Source organism: Curcuma longa, chromosome 11 (assembly GCF_044706935.1).
Source record: "Curcuma longa cultivar G26 ecotype Majalengka, Jawa Barat chromosome 11, ITB_CL_G26_1.1, whole genome shotgun sequence".
Classification (NCBI taxonomy): domain Eukaryota; kingdom Viridiplantae; phylum Streptophyta; class Magnoliopsida; order Zingiberales; family Zingiberaceae; genus Curcuma; species Curcuma longa.
In genome coordinates, this window is record NC_133871.1 from 25,018,813 (window position 1) to 25,033,950 (window position 15,138).

Consider the following 15,138-nt stretch of genomic DNA (forward strand, 5'->3'; position numbering starts at 1 on the left):
TTGGTGGCTTCTCTTTAAATGCTCTCCTAAATGAGCTGAGTTTGACTAGACTAGATCCTGGTCTCTCCATCAGGCTCGGCTTCCACCTTGCTGGAGGAGGAACAACATTCAATCCTCATATGTAACTAGGCCAGCATGGAAGGATGGATGTAAATAGTTATTCAAAAAATAACTGAGAAGGGTGCCTTTATTTAAATTTACGTGCAGCTGAAATGACATCATTTTTATTCTTAAAAATAGTGGTGTTGGCTATTGTTATATTTTAGCAAATAAAACCTACCTGTTATTAGTTTCTCTCTTTTTCATTATTTGTATTATGATGTTATTTATTCATCTATCTGTTTATTTGACTGGCTCTTTCCCCGCTAACTACGCCACCATTCTCTCCCTTCTCCTCCCTGTCCACCTTCTTCCTATTGCCTCCTCCCTCCTATTAATTCTTCTCCCTTTGCTTCTTTTTAGGCAGGTGGAGTTTTCACAATTCAATAGAGAATCCACCTCAAAATTCCGTAAAAGCTCCTGCAGTCGATTCAACAATGCTGTCCATCCGCTAACCCAGGTACCTAACTCCTTGTCCTTCCATTTTTCTTTCCAAAACGTCATTTAATTATTCTCTACCGAGATCCCTCATTATCACTTTGTTCTTAGTAATCTACAGAAATAAACTTTGGTTTTGTTATCAGATACCCATGCAAATTAGACTTTGCTACTTTTTAAATGAATTACAAGGATATTTTATTGCTTCTGGAGATTGATGCCTACATGGTTATTTGTTTATACAAATGGCTTTTAATTACATTTTTATTTGGAAAATGAAAACTTGCAGCTTTTTATAACATTTGTTTACCATCTAGAATATTTTCCATCATTAATTATTTCTATCATGGTAAACAGGGAAGAGTTTGGTGAATTTTGTCAATCCGTCTAGGGTCGGGTCTATTTTGATTTGATTTCGTCCGGTTCAGGGAGGTGCTTTGACTTGTACTACCTGTTGGGTTTTCTCAATATGTTGTGTTGTGGAGGCGTGGAGGAGGAATTCTTTGGTCAACAAGCCAGCCAACATGCCGCGCCTCCAAACCGCACTGCCCCTGGTAATCAAAAATTCATTTTTTTCTGAGCCATTCATGTGATAGCATGTAAATTTTAGCCTTTTATAAATAATTAATTTTTTTCTTGCCATTCATATGATGGCATGTAAAAATTTATATGCTATTATATTATATGTAAGTTATATTGATTATTGTCAATTAAATAATTAAATATGTTTATATTTATAAACAGTTCAGCTGTTTCACGATCAATCTGTTTCGGTCTTAAAACATTTAACTGGTTTCAATATTTTTGGTCCATGCACGGAGCACTTGTATGACCTTTAATGTTGAATGACTTTTTTCCTAATTCAGGTCAAGGTAGGGATCCAAGGGGACCTGGTGCAGCCAGGAGTGGGGCCCCTGCAAAGGTGTTACCCATTGAAATACCGGCCATCCAACTGGACGAGCTGAATCGACTCACTGATAATTTTGGGCAGAAGGCCTTGGTTGGCGAAGGGTCCTACGGGCAGGTCTACCATGCAACTTTGAGCACAGGAGAACCTGTTGCCATCAAGAAACTGGATACCAGTGCCTCCAGCGAACCTGATTCAGATTTTGCAGCTCAGGTGCATGACTTACTTCAATCAATTTGTCAACGTCAAGTTAAAGTTTAAATAATGTTGCATTTGATCACTTCTTTTCTAAATATCCATTGATATATAAGTATTCTTGGTTGCAGTTGTCAATGGTTTCAAGACTCAAGAATGAGTTCTTCATTGAGTTACTAGGTTACTGCTTGGAAGATGATAACAGGATGTTGGTGTATCAGTTTGCTTCAAATGGATCTTTGCATGATATTTTGCACGGTACATAAAAGTTAAAAGCACCTTGTCAAAATAAGATTTAAGTGGAGATTTTTTGGAAAAAAAAATGAGGAATATTTGCTATACTGATAAACTAGATGGAGTCTTAAGAGTGCTTAATTACTGCACAGGGAGGAAAGGTGTGCAAGGTGCTGAACCAGGTCCACTCCTGAGCTGGAACCAAAGAGTCAAGATTGCTTATGGTGCAGCAAGAGGCCTTGAGTATCTACATGAGAAAGTTCAGCCCCCAATCGTTCATCGGGATGTTCGATCCAGCAATGTCCTCCTTTTTGATGATTACACCGCCAAACTTGCGGACTTCAACTTGACTAACCAGTCCCCTGACACGGCAGCTCGTCTGCATTCAACACGAGTGTTAGGAACTTTTGGCTATCATGCCCCTGAGTAAGTCCTACTTTGCTCTCTTTTTAAATTGTGAGCATAGAACTTGTAAACAAGCACAAACAAAAAATGATTTATTTATATTAGTCATTTAGTAATACTCAAAATCTTTTCAAATAATAAATTTTGGTAGAAGTTTTCATTTTTCTCTTCATCCATTAATATTATCTTGCAGGTATGCCATGACAGGCCAATTGACACAAAAAAGTGATATATACAGTTTTGGTGTTATCCTTCTAGAGCTTTTAACAGGGAGGAAACCAGTAGATCACACCATGCCTAAGGGACAGCAAAGTCTAGTTACCTGGGTAAATTGTTCTTTGTAATTCTTATTTTTAAATCATTAATAACGATAATCCACCAATGGCAGTTAATAATTACTTATTCTGGTCGTCGTGGCCCTGTAGGCAACTCCAAGATTGAGTGAAGACAAAGTGAAGCAATGTGTTGATCCCAAGTTGGAAACTGACTTCCCTCCAAAAGCAGTTGCTAAGGTCAGTTCTTAAAACTACTGAACCGGAGATTGATAGGCAGTTGCTATGACTAGAATAAAACGAAAGTGAAGTGAAGAAATCTCCCTCAACTTACAATTTCCCTTTTTTTCTTTGTACTTTCAGCTGGCAGCAGTGGCAGCATTATGTGTGCAGTATGAAGCAGATTTCCGACCTAACATGACAGTCGTTGTGAAAGCCCTTCAGCCTCTTCTTCCTTCGAAACCAGGCCAAGAAACCACCAATTAGGGCTTATGGAATTACCTCCATGGATCTTTCTTTCTTTCTTTTTTCTTTTTTTTTTGTGATTTTTTTCTTGTGAATGCTCATACTTGTGATGTTCTGTCATAGACTCATAAATGTATTGTATTAATTAGATATGTTGGCTCGTGGCAAACTAGATAATTTTCTAACAAGAGCTGTGAGTGTATTTATCATCATCGGTCACTTTGAGAATAATTAAGTCCTTGTGTTTAGCTGATGAATTGCAAAAATCATTAAAATTTGATTTTTTTTTTAAAAAAATTGTAATCTGAGAATGAAATTCTTCATTTTTTTAATTCCTTTTTTCTCTTGAGTTGTGGACTATAGTCATGTGCTAAATGGAAAAGCATGATAATAAAAAAAAAAATTATTAATAGTTTCGTCAAATATGGGTGAATACATTTAATTAGATGGATTTTGCCCCATATGCCTTTTTTAGAAAAGGAATTGGGTCTGGGCCACATTACTTTTTCTTTGTTGGGCCGAATTCATGTTCTATTTAATTGGTAGAGCCCAACAAGGAAGGACAAGGGGTTCGTTCGGAGGAAGTTATGGAAGGCGACGGCGGCGGGGGGCGGAGAGATGAGGCGGAGGAGCCGCGGGACGCCCGGGTGGTGAAGGAGCTACTCCGGTCGATGGGTCTGGGGGAGGGAGAGTACGAGCCTCGAGTGGTGCACCAGTTCCTGGAGCTCACCTACCGCTACGTGGTGGACGTGCTCACCGACGCCCAGATCTACGCCGACCATGCCTCCAAGACCTCCATCGATCCCGACGACGTGCGACTCGCCATCCAGGCGAAGGTCAACTTTTCCTTCTCGCAGCCCCCGCCGCGCGAGGTACGCCCCTCCCCGAGCCCTAATTATTATGACAAGGCGCCAGGCCATTGTTAAGCTTCATCTCGTGCCCTCGCCTTTTATCTGTTCACTGTTGCGTTTCTATGCGTAGTTTTGTGTTGGAATTTGATAGCAGAGTATATCGAGTTCTCATTGACTCTGTTGATACAAAACCCGTTATCACTGACAATTAAACCTGTGACAAATTCAATACCATAGTAAGAAATGAATCAAGAGAGTAAATTTTACTAAGGTTTTGTCGAGGTCCTCCTCTGCAATCGAGGCTAGCGGAAAGCGATACAACCTTCAGGCACTGGTTAGCAACACATAAATATTACTTTTTTCATGGACACGCTATTTCTAGATCAAGCGATATGAATATTACTTCTTTTTTTTTTTGTCTCTACACCTTGTTACAAGAGAAGCCAAGGCTTTATAAAGCCATAACTATGTCTTCGTTGACTGTGAACATTTGGGAGCTCTTGTTATTCAATTAAATGATATTTAATAGCAACAGAGGAACGAAAATTTGGTTTTCGTTTCCAAAAGCTAAAGCCAACAATCTCCCATATTTTTTTTTTTCACGAGAAATATAACTAAAATGCTGTTGCTCAATCAACATGATACTATGCATGCTGTCCTAAAGAGTGATTTTTACACCTGTCGTTCAAGTTTAAGAAAACAACCTATCCAGGATATAACAGTGACCCTCCTATCCAGACACGCTTGCTTGTAATCTTTAGGCACTAATCTGTATAGAAACACCAAAGTTATTGGAATCTGGAGGGAATATATTATTCTAAATAAATAAAATAAATTGATATCTACTTCCTGCTACACCTTTTTTAGTATTCATTGAAATGATATTTATTAGTTGTTGTTATAAATTTTGAATATAGTTTTCCAGAAGGTAAGTTCATTATATACAAGAACCCACACCCCCATTTTGTTCCTACTATGATAAATCATGTACAAGCAAGTACCACATGTATTCTTGTTGCAATCACAATGAATTCAATATTGCCTGCTTGATCTCCCATTTTGTGACTATATACATGATTCTTGAAATTAGATATATCTAATTGTCACCAGCAAGGTGTAGGAAGAAACTTAGCTTCTGTGCATATCTCAATTTATGTCAATCCTAGCCTTAAATCTCTAATGTCCTGATTGAGTTGGAGTGAGCTTAGTTCAGATGAAACCAATTGTATTAGGTCTAGGCATCTCATCTTCTGTGTTTTGTGGTTTCCTGTTAAATGAAAGCTCTCTGATATATATATATATATATATATATATATAGACACACACACACACTTCAGCAACTTATCTGATATATATGCACACACACACACACGTCAAATTTGTTAGCCCTTATCTTATCACCCAATATGAGAAGACTAATTAGATCTGACCTAGTATTCTACTTTTTTTCTGGCTTTTATATTTTTATATATAGAGAGATACATATACCTATATAAAGCTTTCTAATGACATGCCTTTTGGAAGTTTTTTTATCATCCCTTGATCCCTTACCATTTATATGTTTCAAAATATACTGTAATATTGGATTTTTATCTCTTACATTAATGTTGGATAGTAATTAGACTTGAAGTTGTGAGTGACAAATAAAGCCAATAAAAATACTTTACCAACTTTAAAACAATTGAAAGGAATTAGATGCTAGTAGCGATACAGCTTCACATAGAGTTCAATAGCAAGATTCAACTCTAAATAGTTAGAACTCGGTTGGTTGTTATTCATGTATATTTTTCCTTAAAAAAAACTTACTAAGAGAGTAGCATCACGCTCTATTTTTCTCATACTAGTAATGGTTTTTTCCTTTGTCAACTGAAAGCGCTAATTTTCCCGTCAGTCCGCCCAGATTTTATTGTTGTTAAGATTAGTTTTGTTACAGGGTTCAAAATCTGTTCTCTACCCATCGAACTATGTCATCTAATTCTAGAGTGGTAATTCTCGCATTATATGCCACATGACTTGTATTCTACAGGTGCTGCTCGAACTTGCGAAGAACAAGAATAAGGTTCCATTGCCCAAGACAATCGCGCCACCAGGAAGCATTCCCTTGCCGCCCGAGCAGGACACCTTGATCAGCCCCAATTACCAGCTACTGATACCAAGGAAGCAACCTGCTCAGGTTGAAGAAACAGAGGAGGAAGGTGGCGACGGTGCTAATGTAAACCCTAACTCTAACAACAACTTATCCCAGGAGCAGAGGACTGTTTATGTCGATCCACAACTTTTCCAGCAGACTCAGCAGAGAGTGTCTTTTCCTCTTTCTTCAGCAGCAAAGCGTCCAAGGGGTCAATGACGATCAATTATATCATCACCAGCATCATCTACTTATGTTCATCCAGACTATTTAGGATCAACTATATGAATGTAAGCTCTATGCAAGTTTATATGACTACTTAAAGGCCATGGAATGATCTAACCTCTCAAGAAGTGATATTGTTATGGCAAGAAAAATGAATGTTCATTTGCTTCCCTTGAATCTGTAACACAACACGTCTCAACTTTAGTTGTGAATATTTTGTATCCATTGCTATTACTTATGGCAATTAAATTTATAGTTCCTGTTATTTGTGGCTTGCTTAATTGTTCCACTTTCTAATTGATACATCTTGGCTGAATTAGTATTTTTAATTCTTTGGTCGTATTGTATGTTTTTTCCGATGGAAAGAGGTTTCAAATTTATTGCAAAATCCATCTCAATCCAGATGCAAACTGGCACCAAGACTCCTTGTGTACTGAAAAACATTTTTTCTGTGAAAAAATATTCTTTTTTTATAAATAATTTAATATTGAGATGCTATACTAAATTCTGGTGGACATAATTACCAATTTTATTTTTCTGCGAGAAAGCTTGCATTACCTCAATTACTATATCCACAGACCCCACCTACGCAAGTAGCTTACACGTTTGACTATTAATAATTTTAAAGACAAGTTTTCATATGAATGAAAATTTTTAAAATTTTTTACTATTATGAGATTTTTAATATCCTAAATGAAACATCTATATTTCTATGTAAAAGAACCCACTTTGATAAAAAAAAATGACAATAAACAACTTGCCTCAGTAATGTATTTTATGAATTAGAGAGTTTTTTTGTTAAAAAGAAAATTCATCTTTAGTGTGTGTTGTATTAAATTGCACGAAAATTATTAAATGGCTTCAAAAATGAGCTAGTTGATGAATATTTTGCATATTATTCATCACAACAAGTATGATTTTCTTATTATAATTCTTCTCTTAGTAACATAATGATTCATCAAGAGCAAGTATGATTTTCTTATTGTAATTCTTCTCTCAGTAACATAATGATGCATCAAGAGCAAGTATGATTTTCTTATTATAATTCTTCTCTCAGTAACATAATGATTCGTCAAAAGTTAATTGCTAAAGACAGAAAAACAATTATAAAGATTCAAGAGCAAGTATGATTTTCTTTATATAATTCTTCTCTCAGTAAGATAATGATTCATCAAGATTTAATTTCTAAAGAAAGACAAACAATCCATAGTTTTTTGGTCAAAAATAATTCTCCTGTCCTTGCTGGGTAAACGCGAACTCCATGTTTGAGACTACTGAAAACATAAGAAGTTGTAACATACTGACAGCAGCATTCGCCAATAATCTGTCTTCATAACCGTGTTGTTCTTCCTTTAGTGTTCATGGAAGATCTTATTTTGCCTCTGAAATTTAATTTGGCAGTTCTATTTTCAAATTTTATTAAGTTACAGAACCCATAAGAAAGAAAATGAAGCTAGGATCATTCTAGTCTTTTGGAGAAGGAATGAATGCTTATATTGCTTCTTGGAAATATAATAGCTCTTGTAACTAAGACAGGAAAAAAATTAAAAAGGCACATATTTGACTAACAAAAAGCATTCGAATTGATCAAAACGTTTAATAGAAGACACAAAAACTTGACGACCACAGTAATTTAGCAATGAATTCATCAGATCCAAATCCAAACAAACGCCAGAAATCCAAATGAAACCGAGACCAACACTCGAGCTATGGAGCACTAACCGACAGGATCAAGCAGTGAGCACGACAGCGCCGCCCGCAGCCTTGATCTTCTTCTCAGCAATCTTCGACACGAGCTTGGCCTTGACGACGATGGGGCGGCCGGGGGGCAACGCCCCTTTGCCGAGGACCTTGAAGTACCCAAACTGGGTGACGTCAATGAGCGGGGCATTTTGTCCGCTGCCCTTCTTGGAGGCCTCTTCCTTAACGTCTTCGGGGACGAGGGACCAGAGGCTGTCGACGTTGACTATGGGGCAGTGGAACTTGTTGCGGAGGCGGTGGAAGTAGCGCATCCCGACCTTCCCGAAGTAACCCGGGTGATACTTGTCGAAGAGGATGCGGTGGTGGTGCATGCCTCCGGCGTTACCTCGACCACCGGGATGCTTCCTGTGCTTGCCGATCCGTCCGTGTCCGGCACTAACGTGGCCCCTCTTCTTCCGGTTCTTCTTGAAGCGAGTTGTCATGGCGGCGACGGCGGTTCCGCCCTAATTTTCCGATTAGGGTTTCTACGAAGTCTGTAAGACAGAAGAGTGGAAACTAAACAACGGCCATGCTTTATATATACATACAGATTGATGCTCGACCGTATGATTAGCACTCAACGGTAAATGATCCAATGAAATTCACGGATATTCGGCCCGGTGGAGAATGATCCTGTTGTTTTCATATTATTATCCTTATAGAATTTGAAATTATATAGTTACCCTTTTACAGTGGCGTAAGTTTATTTTAATCCTACATTTTCTATTTTTTCGAAAGTACCTGATAAGCACTGAGCAGGGGCTTATAATCGCCGGAAATAGGGAAGACGCAGCCAGCCCCCGTCCGACGAGATGATTTCTCTTGAGAAACTACACCGGTGTCGAAGAAGATGAACTTGGAAGGGCACAAGGCAACGCCAGTGAGTCAACTTTCTCTCTTCCTCCGTGCTTTCTGTTTGTTCTGTTTTTTCGGCAGCGCACTCAAGTTGCTCGACAAAATGTCTCAATTGACAACAAAGGATAGTTATTGGTCCACTGCTTCATGTATTCAGACCAACCCCGTTTTGTTTATAAGTTTTGTGATATTAAGACTGAACTTGAACGAAAGAATAAAATTTATAGAGTATGAATGCTCTTTAGCTACAACATGAGAATCCAGTGACTACTGTACATGATTGATCATAAACCATGAGATGAGAGATCATAAGGCACTGTAACCTGTATTTTCAGTTAATCAAGTGTGAAATTACTTCAGTAGCTTCTACATATTAATCTAATACTGGTTAAGAAAGTTTTTTTTTTCTTTCTTAAAATTATGCTCTTGTATCATGTGCATGTTTTCTCACAATCCCAATAGCAGTTCCAACCATAGCTGGTAAAGGTGGAGGTGGTTTTTGGCCCTGAACACTAATGTGAAACTGTATCAAAAAAGAGTTCTATGAGCACGGGTCTTTTTTTTATTCAGTAGCAGGATAAATTCCATTTAGTTCACCTCCATACGTGGAAGACAAGATCTTTTATGATTGTAGTATCATCTGTATGTGATCTGGGTATAGATTTGGCTGTGATGGAGAATTTTCTTGTTTACTTGGATGGTGGTTAAATTCAAAAAGCAAAATGATCTCTATAAGACTTTGATTACTTAGACAGGGAGCTTCATCATTTATGTACATTTTGTGTTATAAAACTAGTTGGCTATGCACATGCTCTAATATTTCCTCTCATTTTTTAGCATATACTGCAGCCACAATTGCTCTCGAATATTAATATATTAAACTTTATTCTTTCTAATAACTCTACACATCCATCTTACCATTTTTAGTTTTACTATAATAACTTGTCATATGATACTTCTTAACAACACAACATTATGATGCAAATGTATGAATTGTGATATCACTATCTTATAAAATTTTCCATTTAATTATAGAAGCCGTTCTCAATTTTAACCATCCATACAATATCCCTTCTTGTTGAATACAAAATACAAAATATCTAAAACTCTTACAAACAAAAATTTTATGTTTGTTTATCTTAACTATTCCGTTATTATATATATATATATATATAGTTTTTGTTCTACTTTAATTTCTAAAGTCTTTCTCCATGATCCAAATTTCTAATTTAATCTAATAAAACAATTATATCTGCAATTTACACGCACCAGAGGGATTCATCTTGAAGCATATCCTGTGAATTCTTTAAAAAAAACAGAGTATCTTCTACTTAGATACCCAGACAATTTCTTCATCAAAAGACACAGAAGGTTTCTAAAATAACCAATATTCATACACTGAATCTCTCACTTTCTAATCTCATTTCTTCATCCTGATAGAAGAATCCTAATCTCTCAGTTTCTAATCTCATATCATAATTAGTCCATTCTGGTAATTAATAGAAGTCTTCCTTGTTGAATAGTAGATATAAAAAACATTTGAAACTCTTGCAAGAATTTTATGTCCAATCATCTCTTGCCTTTATTGATTTCTTATTTTCTTTCCTTTAATTTTTGAAGTTTTTCTTCACAATTCAAAATTAGACAACAATACCTGCAATTGACATGCACTAAAGAGATTTATCTTGAAGCTTAGCCATTGAAATCTTGAAACATAAAACAAGCCAAACTGCCAAAGTATCTTATACTGAGATACCCAGACAATTTCTTCATTGAAAAGACTGAAGTTTTTCCAAAAATAACCAATATATGTATGCTGAGTCTCTCAGTTTCTAATCTCATATCATAACTTCATCCTGGTAATTAACAAAAGCAGAATATTATTGCATGTATATTCTCAAGCATATGAGGATGCTGTTGAGTAAAGAAAAACTAATGAATCAGGGAATAGGAACGGGAGGAGGCTGTAAGGATTGCAGTAGATCAACATCAGGCAAGCTCAAAGGAGGCAGTGAGAATTGTCCATAAGTGGAGCTTCCTTTCCTCATCTCCTGCATTGTCATCAAAGCGACAACTGTGCTCCTAAAAATGCTCTGCTCTTCTCCTACTAATTTCCTTTTCTCTTCTTGTTTCAATTGCTGATGACCGGCCTTAGAAGGGAACACTAAATCTGTAATGCTTTCGCATTCCTTGACTAGCTTCGAGATGAGATCCGTTGTGAAGAAAGGCTGCTTCAGGATCTTTTCAATGAAGAGTAATCGCAGGAGGCACCCACTGCGCTTGTCATATTTCTTCAAGATCTTGCCTAGCCCTGCAATAATCAAGTCCGGTACAAAGCATAGGAAAGAAGAAAAGAAGGGTTCAAAGTGACAGTGGAATAAGTTTTTCATCAGACCCTAATGTTGAATAGTTTTTCTTCGCAATTGAAGATTAAAGCTTTCTCTTTTTTTGATTCATGCAGGAAATGGTTTACTGCATATGAGTCTAATGGGGCTAAGTAGAAGATCTTGAAATTGGCAATGACCTGTGTAGTTGATACTGCTGTAGTTCTCCAGCAGCACCATTTCCCCATGTAAGTCGACAACCTCCTTCCTAATCCTTGACATCTCCTTTACATACTCTTCCTCTCTTCTTCTTGTCTGATACACCTCAGCCACCCTCTTGATCATCTCCAGCAAATCCTGCCACCAAAAAAGATCAAATTTTTATTCCACAAATTTCTTGATCTGGCTTGAATGCTCAGGACTTGAGTCATGAATCTACTTGTTCAAGCATCTTACCCTCTGCCTAATGATGAATTTCTCCTCCTGCTCAACAAAGAAGTCATTGAGCTTGTCGATCTCGAAATTCAGCAGCTCGATGAACTCAGCCTCAACCTTGGAGCAAGGCTGGGCTTCCGGGATGAGCTTCACCAACTGCTTGAGGTCTTTGTAGGACAAGAACTTGTCCCTCCATTCTGGGAGAGACTCCTCTATCTGCTCCTTGAGCCTTTTGCCAAACTTCATGTCTCCTAAATCTGAACTGATCTCAGCTTGGCAGATTGATCAGTACAGGTATCTGAACCACCAAGAAGAGCAGATGATTATAAGCTGGGGGGGGGGGGGGGGGTTGGGGGGTTGGAGGAATATTTGGGAGCATATACTAAGCGTGTTAGGATGAACTGAGGTAGTGAAATCAAAGCATGGAGTAGTTCGCTAGCATATTCTTTGGAACCCCAAAACCCAAGGCTGGGGATTGGCGGATTGGTGCCGCAAGTCTCCAAAAAGAAAGGTAGACTTTTTCCTTTCCTTGCTTTCAATTCTTGTGATTGTCTAATTGGAACAAGACAAGTGGCGGATATGCAGTAGATTCCGGAGGATCTAGTGAGGCACTGTGCAAGATCCTCCGAGAGTCAGAGTCAAAGACAAAGGTGAGACATAATCCTAGACTCCTAGCTTGTGATTTCCTTGATTTGATTCATTGATCTTCAATCAATAGTATGTTGATTTGACCAATCGCTTAACTGTTTTGGATTTTTTTTTTCATAATCTCATGTATAAAATTTATTATAGTTAGATTCATTAAGAGACTTTGGCACATGGAGCTTGGCGCTTAGAGACCAAGGGCAACGTGAAAAGAGATTTTTAGAGGTTTATGGAAGCTTTAGGATCATCTTCGAGCGGTAACTTATTGACATCATTGCTTCAATTTACACATGTTTTCGAACGAGTAACTTGTAGACTTCTGAATTTATTGTGATTCTATTCATATAGACTGGTGGCTTTTGAGAAATGTGTTTGGTTGTCAAATGCAATTGCGTTCGTAGTCTTTTGTATCGTTGTTTGACTTTTTTGAAAAACAAAACAAAACTGTTTGGATTAGTTATTAATGAAATAGAGAGAGCTTAGTGTTCTCCACATCTTTGTCTTAATGAGTCACATTTTATGATGATTAATTAGTTATTTGTTCTTTGTTATACTTGGAGTTGTTCAAAGATTACAGGATATGCTTTTTCTTTAGTCGTATATCAAAAAAATTAAGTTGCAAGATGCTAGACAACGAAGCTACCAATGCACCTGCAACTAAAAAAAGCTATGACACCTTCCTTTGAATTTATTTTTCTTCAAATTTTTATATTGAGTGAAAAGAAATTTTGAGAAATGAAAATGAATTTATCAGACCTTTAAAACTTAGAAACAATCAATTGAAAAATTAATCTATTAGCTTTAAAAACTATGAAATAATGTTTAGTAGGAGAAAAAAGCTAGTTCATTACCATTTCTTTGATTTAATATTTATATATAAATGGCATGCTTTAATTTGTAATTTATTTTTTGATAATGATATTGTAAATCTTAAATACTAATATATAAAATAGTTCTAAAAAATATTTATCGAGAGGTTCCTTAGTGAATTTGTTGAGAAAAGAATAATTTTAAAAAACGGCAACTGAAGTTTTTATAAACTTAAAAAAATTGAGAAAAAACTGAACGTCTTTTTTGTTTAGTTTGATGGTTATTGTTATCTCAAAATATGTATGAATTATATATATTTCTTAATCCGGTTCGGATAATTCCCAACTTAGATCGAGCAGGAAAAATATTTAATAAATAAAATAATAATATTAATAAATAAATTAATTAGTGTGGGCTCTTGTGGTTTCTTCCGCTCTAGAAGCTCCAAAGAGTTGGGAATTCATCAAAGATCCCAATCCCATCCTCGTACCAATCCGGCGGCGGCGGCGGCGCAGCCATGAGAAAGAAATCGTTGGATAAGTAGTCCTCGTCCACGAAAGGGTAATCGGCGCACACCTCCACGGATTTCGCAGGCGCCGCCTTCTCCCGGTTCTCCGGCCCGACCTCCGGAGGCACCTCGGGGCATTGGTGCCCCGCCGCCACCGGAAAGAATTCGAACGGGAAGTCGTCGCATGCGAAAGGCAATTCGTCGTCCGCCGCCGCTAACCTCACCGGCGAGGCGGCGCCCTCGCAACGCTGTCGGTTGTTCGGCGCGGTCTCTTCCTCTGCCGGAGCGGCCTGGTTGCAGGCGTGCCGCGCCGCCGCGGCCTGGATTTGCTCGTGCGACACCGCCTCCGAGGTGTACTCGGCCGGGAGCTGGTCGGGGAAGTTGAGCCGCGCGGCGGCGCCGCGGAGGCAGAACGCGGCCGCGTCGAAGGCCCGCGCGGCCTTCTCCGGCGCGTCGTAGGATCCCAGCCATATCCTCTCCCGGCTCCTAGGGAGTCGGATCTCCGACACCCACTTCCCCCACTGTCGCTTCCTGACCCCCAAGTACCTTGCCTCGCCGGCGCCGCTCCTCCTCTTTTCCTCCTCCTCAGCTCTTCCCCTGTTCCTCCTTTTCTCTGCCGCTGCCACCGCCGCCAACCTGGTGCTCTCGGGCTTCATTCGGGTGCCGACTCGTGATCAAATTTTCTTAATCTCTACAGTTGGGTCGTTCAATTGGTCAACTCCCTATTTGATGGAGCAGCGTGGAGAAGAGTAGAGCCGAGTGGAGCAGGGAGAGTGCGGCGGTGAGCGAGGTATTTAAAGCGGCGGGGGAGCGCGTCGACGGCGACAAGCGGGCGCAGGAAAGCCAGTCGAGACAAGAACTAAGCCGCGGGGGCAAAGAAGGCGAATCGAGACAAGACCTAAGCCGCGGGAACCGTTAACATTTTACAATTACATCCAAAGTCTAAGAAAATTTCAGTTTACTCCTTTTCAAGAAACTTTTTTAATAGACATCCTCCACACAAACCCATCATTGATTGCAATTTAACTTAGTCTCAATTTGATTTTTTTTTTTCGTTCTCATCTATTTGATCAACCAAACAACTATCCACAGTTTAAAAAAAAAGATAAGATCTCCGGGATAATGGTACAATGGTAGAATATCTTTTTAATTTGTTAGACATCTAAGGATCAAGTGCTAACTTTGATTAATTAACAAATAAATTTCTTTAATAAACAGTTGATCTGAAAAATTTTTATGGGACTAAATTGAACCTTCCATAATTAATCGATGTAAATTAGATAACTAACATCAATTAAAAATTTTAAAATTAAAAAAAAAAAGAGTTGATAGATTAGAAAAAAAAATATGTTTCATCCTCGAGGTTTTGAAAATTTCACCATACATTTAGACTATTTCTTTAACCAGTTAATAAGACAAGAGCAACTAACATGCCATTTTAAAAACATTTTAGATAACAAAGTAAAAACACACTGGTAATCTTCAAAGGGGAGAAGTGAAATTTTCTCCAATTAAAAAAAATATATATATATCACTAATTTGTTATCCAGGTGGCGACGTTTTTCCAAACGTGATTACCTCTGTCTCACATAATTAAAAAAA

The 15,138-nt window shown here is 38.0% G+C and overlaps 5 protein-coding genes across 6 annotated transcripts; 2 read left to right on the plus strand and 3 right to left on the minus strand.

The window, feature by feature from the left end:
- Positions 1-1,006: 1,006 nt before the first annotated feature.
- Positions 1,007-3,036, plus strand: LOC141838341 (putative protein kinase At2g41970). Of its 2 annotated transcripts, none has more exons than XM_074725783.1 (7): positions 1,007-1,095; positions 1,393-1,657; positions 1,771-1,897; positions 2,026-2,299; positions 2,472-2,604; positions 2,704-2,790; positions 2,914-3,036. In XM_074725783.1, the coding sequence occupies exons 1-7, from the start codon at positions 1,007-1,009 to the stop codon at positions 3,034-3,036; spliced, it is 1,098 nt and encodes a 365-aa protein (XP_074581884.1). The 2 variants fall into 2 exon arrangements, with proteins under 2 accessions (XP_074581884.1, XP_074581886.1); XM_074725785.1 differs by having other exon boundaries at positions 1,007-1,091; positions 1,404-1,657.
- A 560-nt stretch (positions 3,037-3,596) lies between these two features.
- LOC141837854 (transcription initiation factor TFIID subunit 9) lies at positions 3,597-6,484 on the plus strand. The gene is made up of 2 exons (XM_074725226.1): positions 3,597-3,887; positions 5,893-6,484. The coding sequence occupies exons 1-2, from the start codon at positions 3,603-3,605 to the stop codon at positions 6,211-6,213; spliced, it is 606 nt and encodes a 201-aa protein (XP_074581327.1). The 5' UTR covers positions 3,597-3,602; the 3' UTR covers positions 6,214-6,484.
- Positions 6,485-7,778: 1,294 nt separating this feature from the next.
- LOC141839893 (large ribosomal subunit protein uL15x-like) lies at positions 7,779-8,454 on the minus strand. The gene has a single exon (XM_074727744.1). It carries the CDS (start codon positions 8,400-8,402, stop codon positions 7,950-7,952), a length of 453 nt encoding a protein of 150 aa, XP_074583845.1. The 5' UTR covers positions 8,403-8,454; the 3' UTR covers positions 7,779-7,949.
- A 2,067-nt stretch (positions 8,455-10,521) lies between these two features.
- On the minus strand, positions 10,522-11,861 carry LOC141837852 (SPX domain-containing protein 3-like). Its single transcript, XM_074725223.1, has 3 exons — positions 11,595-11,861; positions 11,339-11,495; positions 10,522-11,125 (listed from the first exon to the last, which is right to left on the minus strand). Exons 1-3 carry the CDS (start codon positions 11,817-11,819, stop codon positions 10,755-10,757), a joined length of 753 nt encoding a protein of 250 aa, XP_074581324.1. The 5' UTR covers positions 11,820-11,861; the 3' UTR covers positions 10,522-10,754.
- A 1,500-nt stretch (positions 11,862-13,361) lies between these two features.
- On the minus strand, positions 13,362-14,290 carry LOC141837853 (uncharacterized). The gene has a single exon (XM_074725225.1). The coding sequence runs from the start codon at positions 14,190-14,192 to the stop codon at positions 13,464-13,466; it is 729 nt and encodes a 242-aa protein (XP_074581326.1). The 5' UTR covers positions 14,193-14,290; the 3' UTR covers positions 13,362-13,463.
- Between the last annotated feature and the right edge of the window lie 848 nt (positions 14,291-15,138).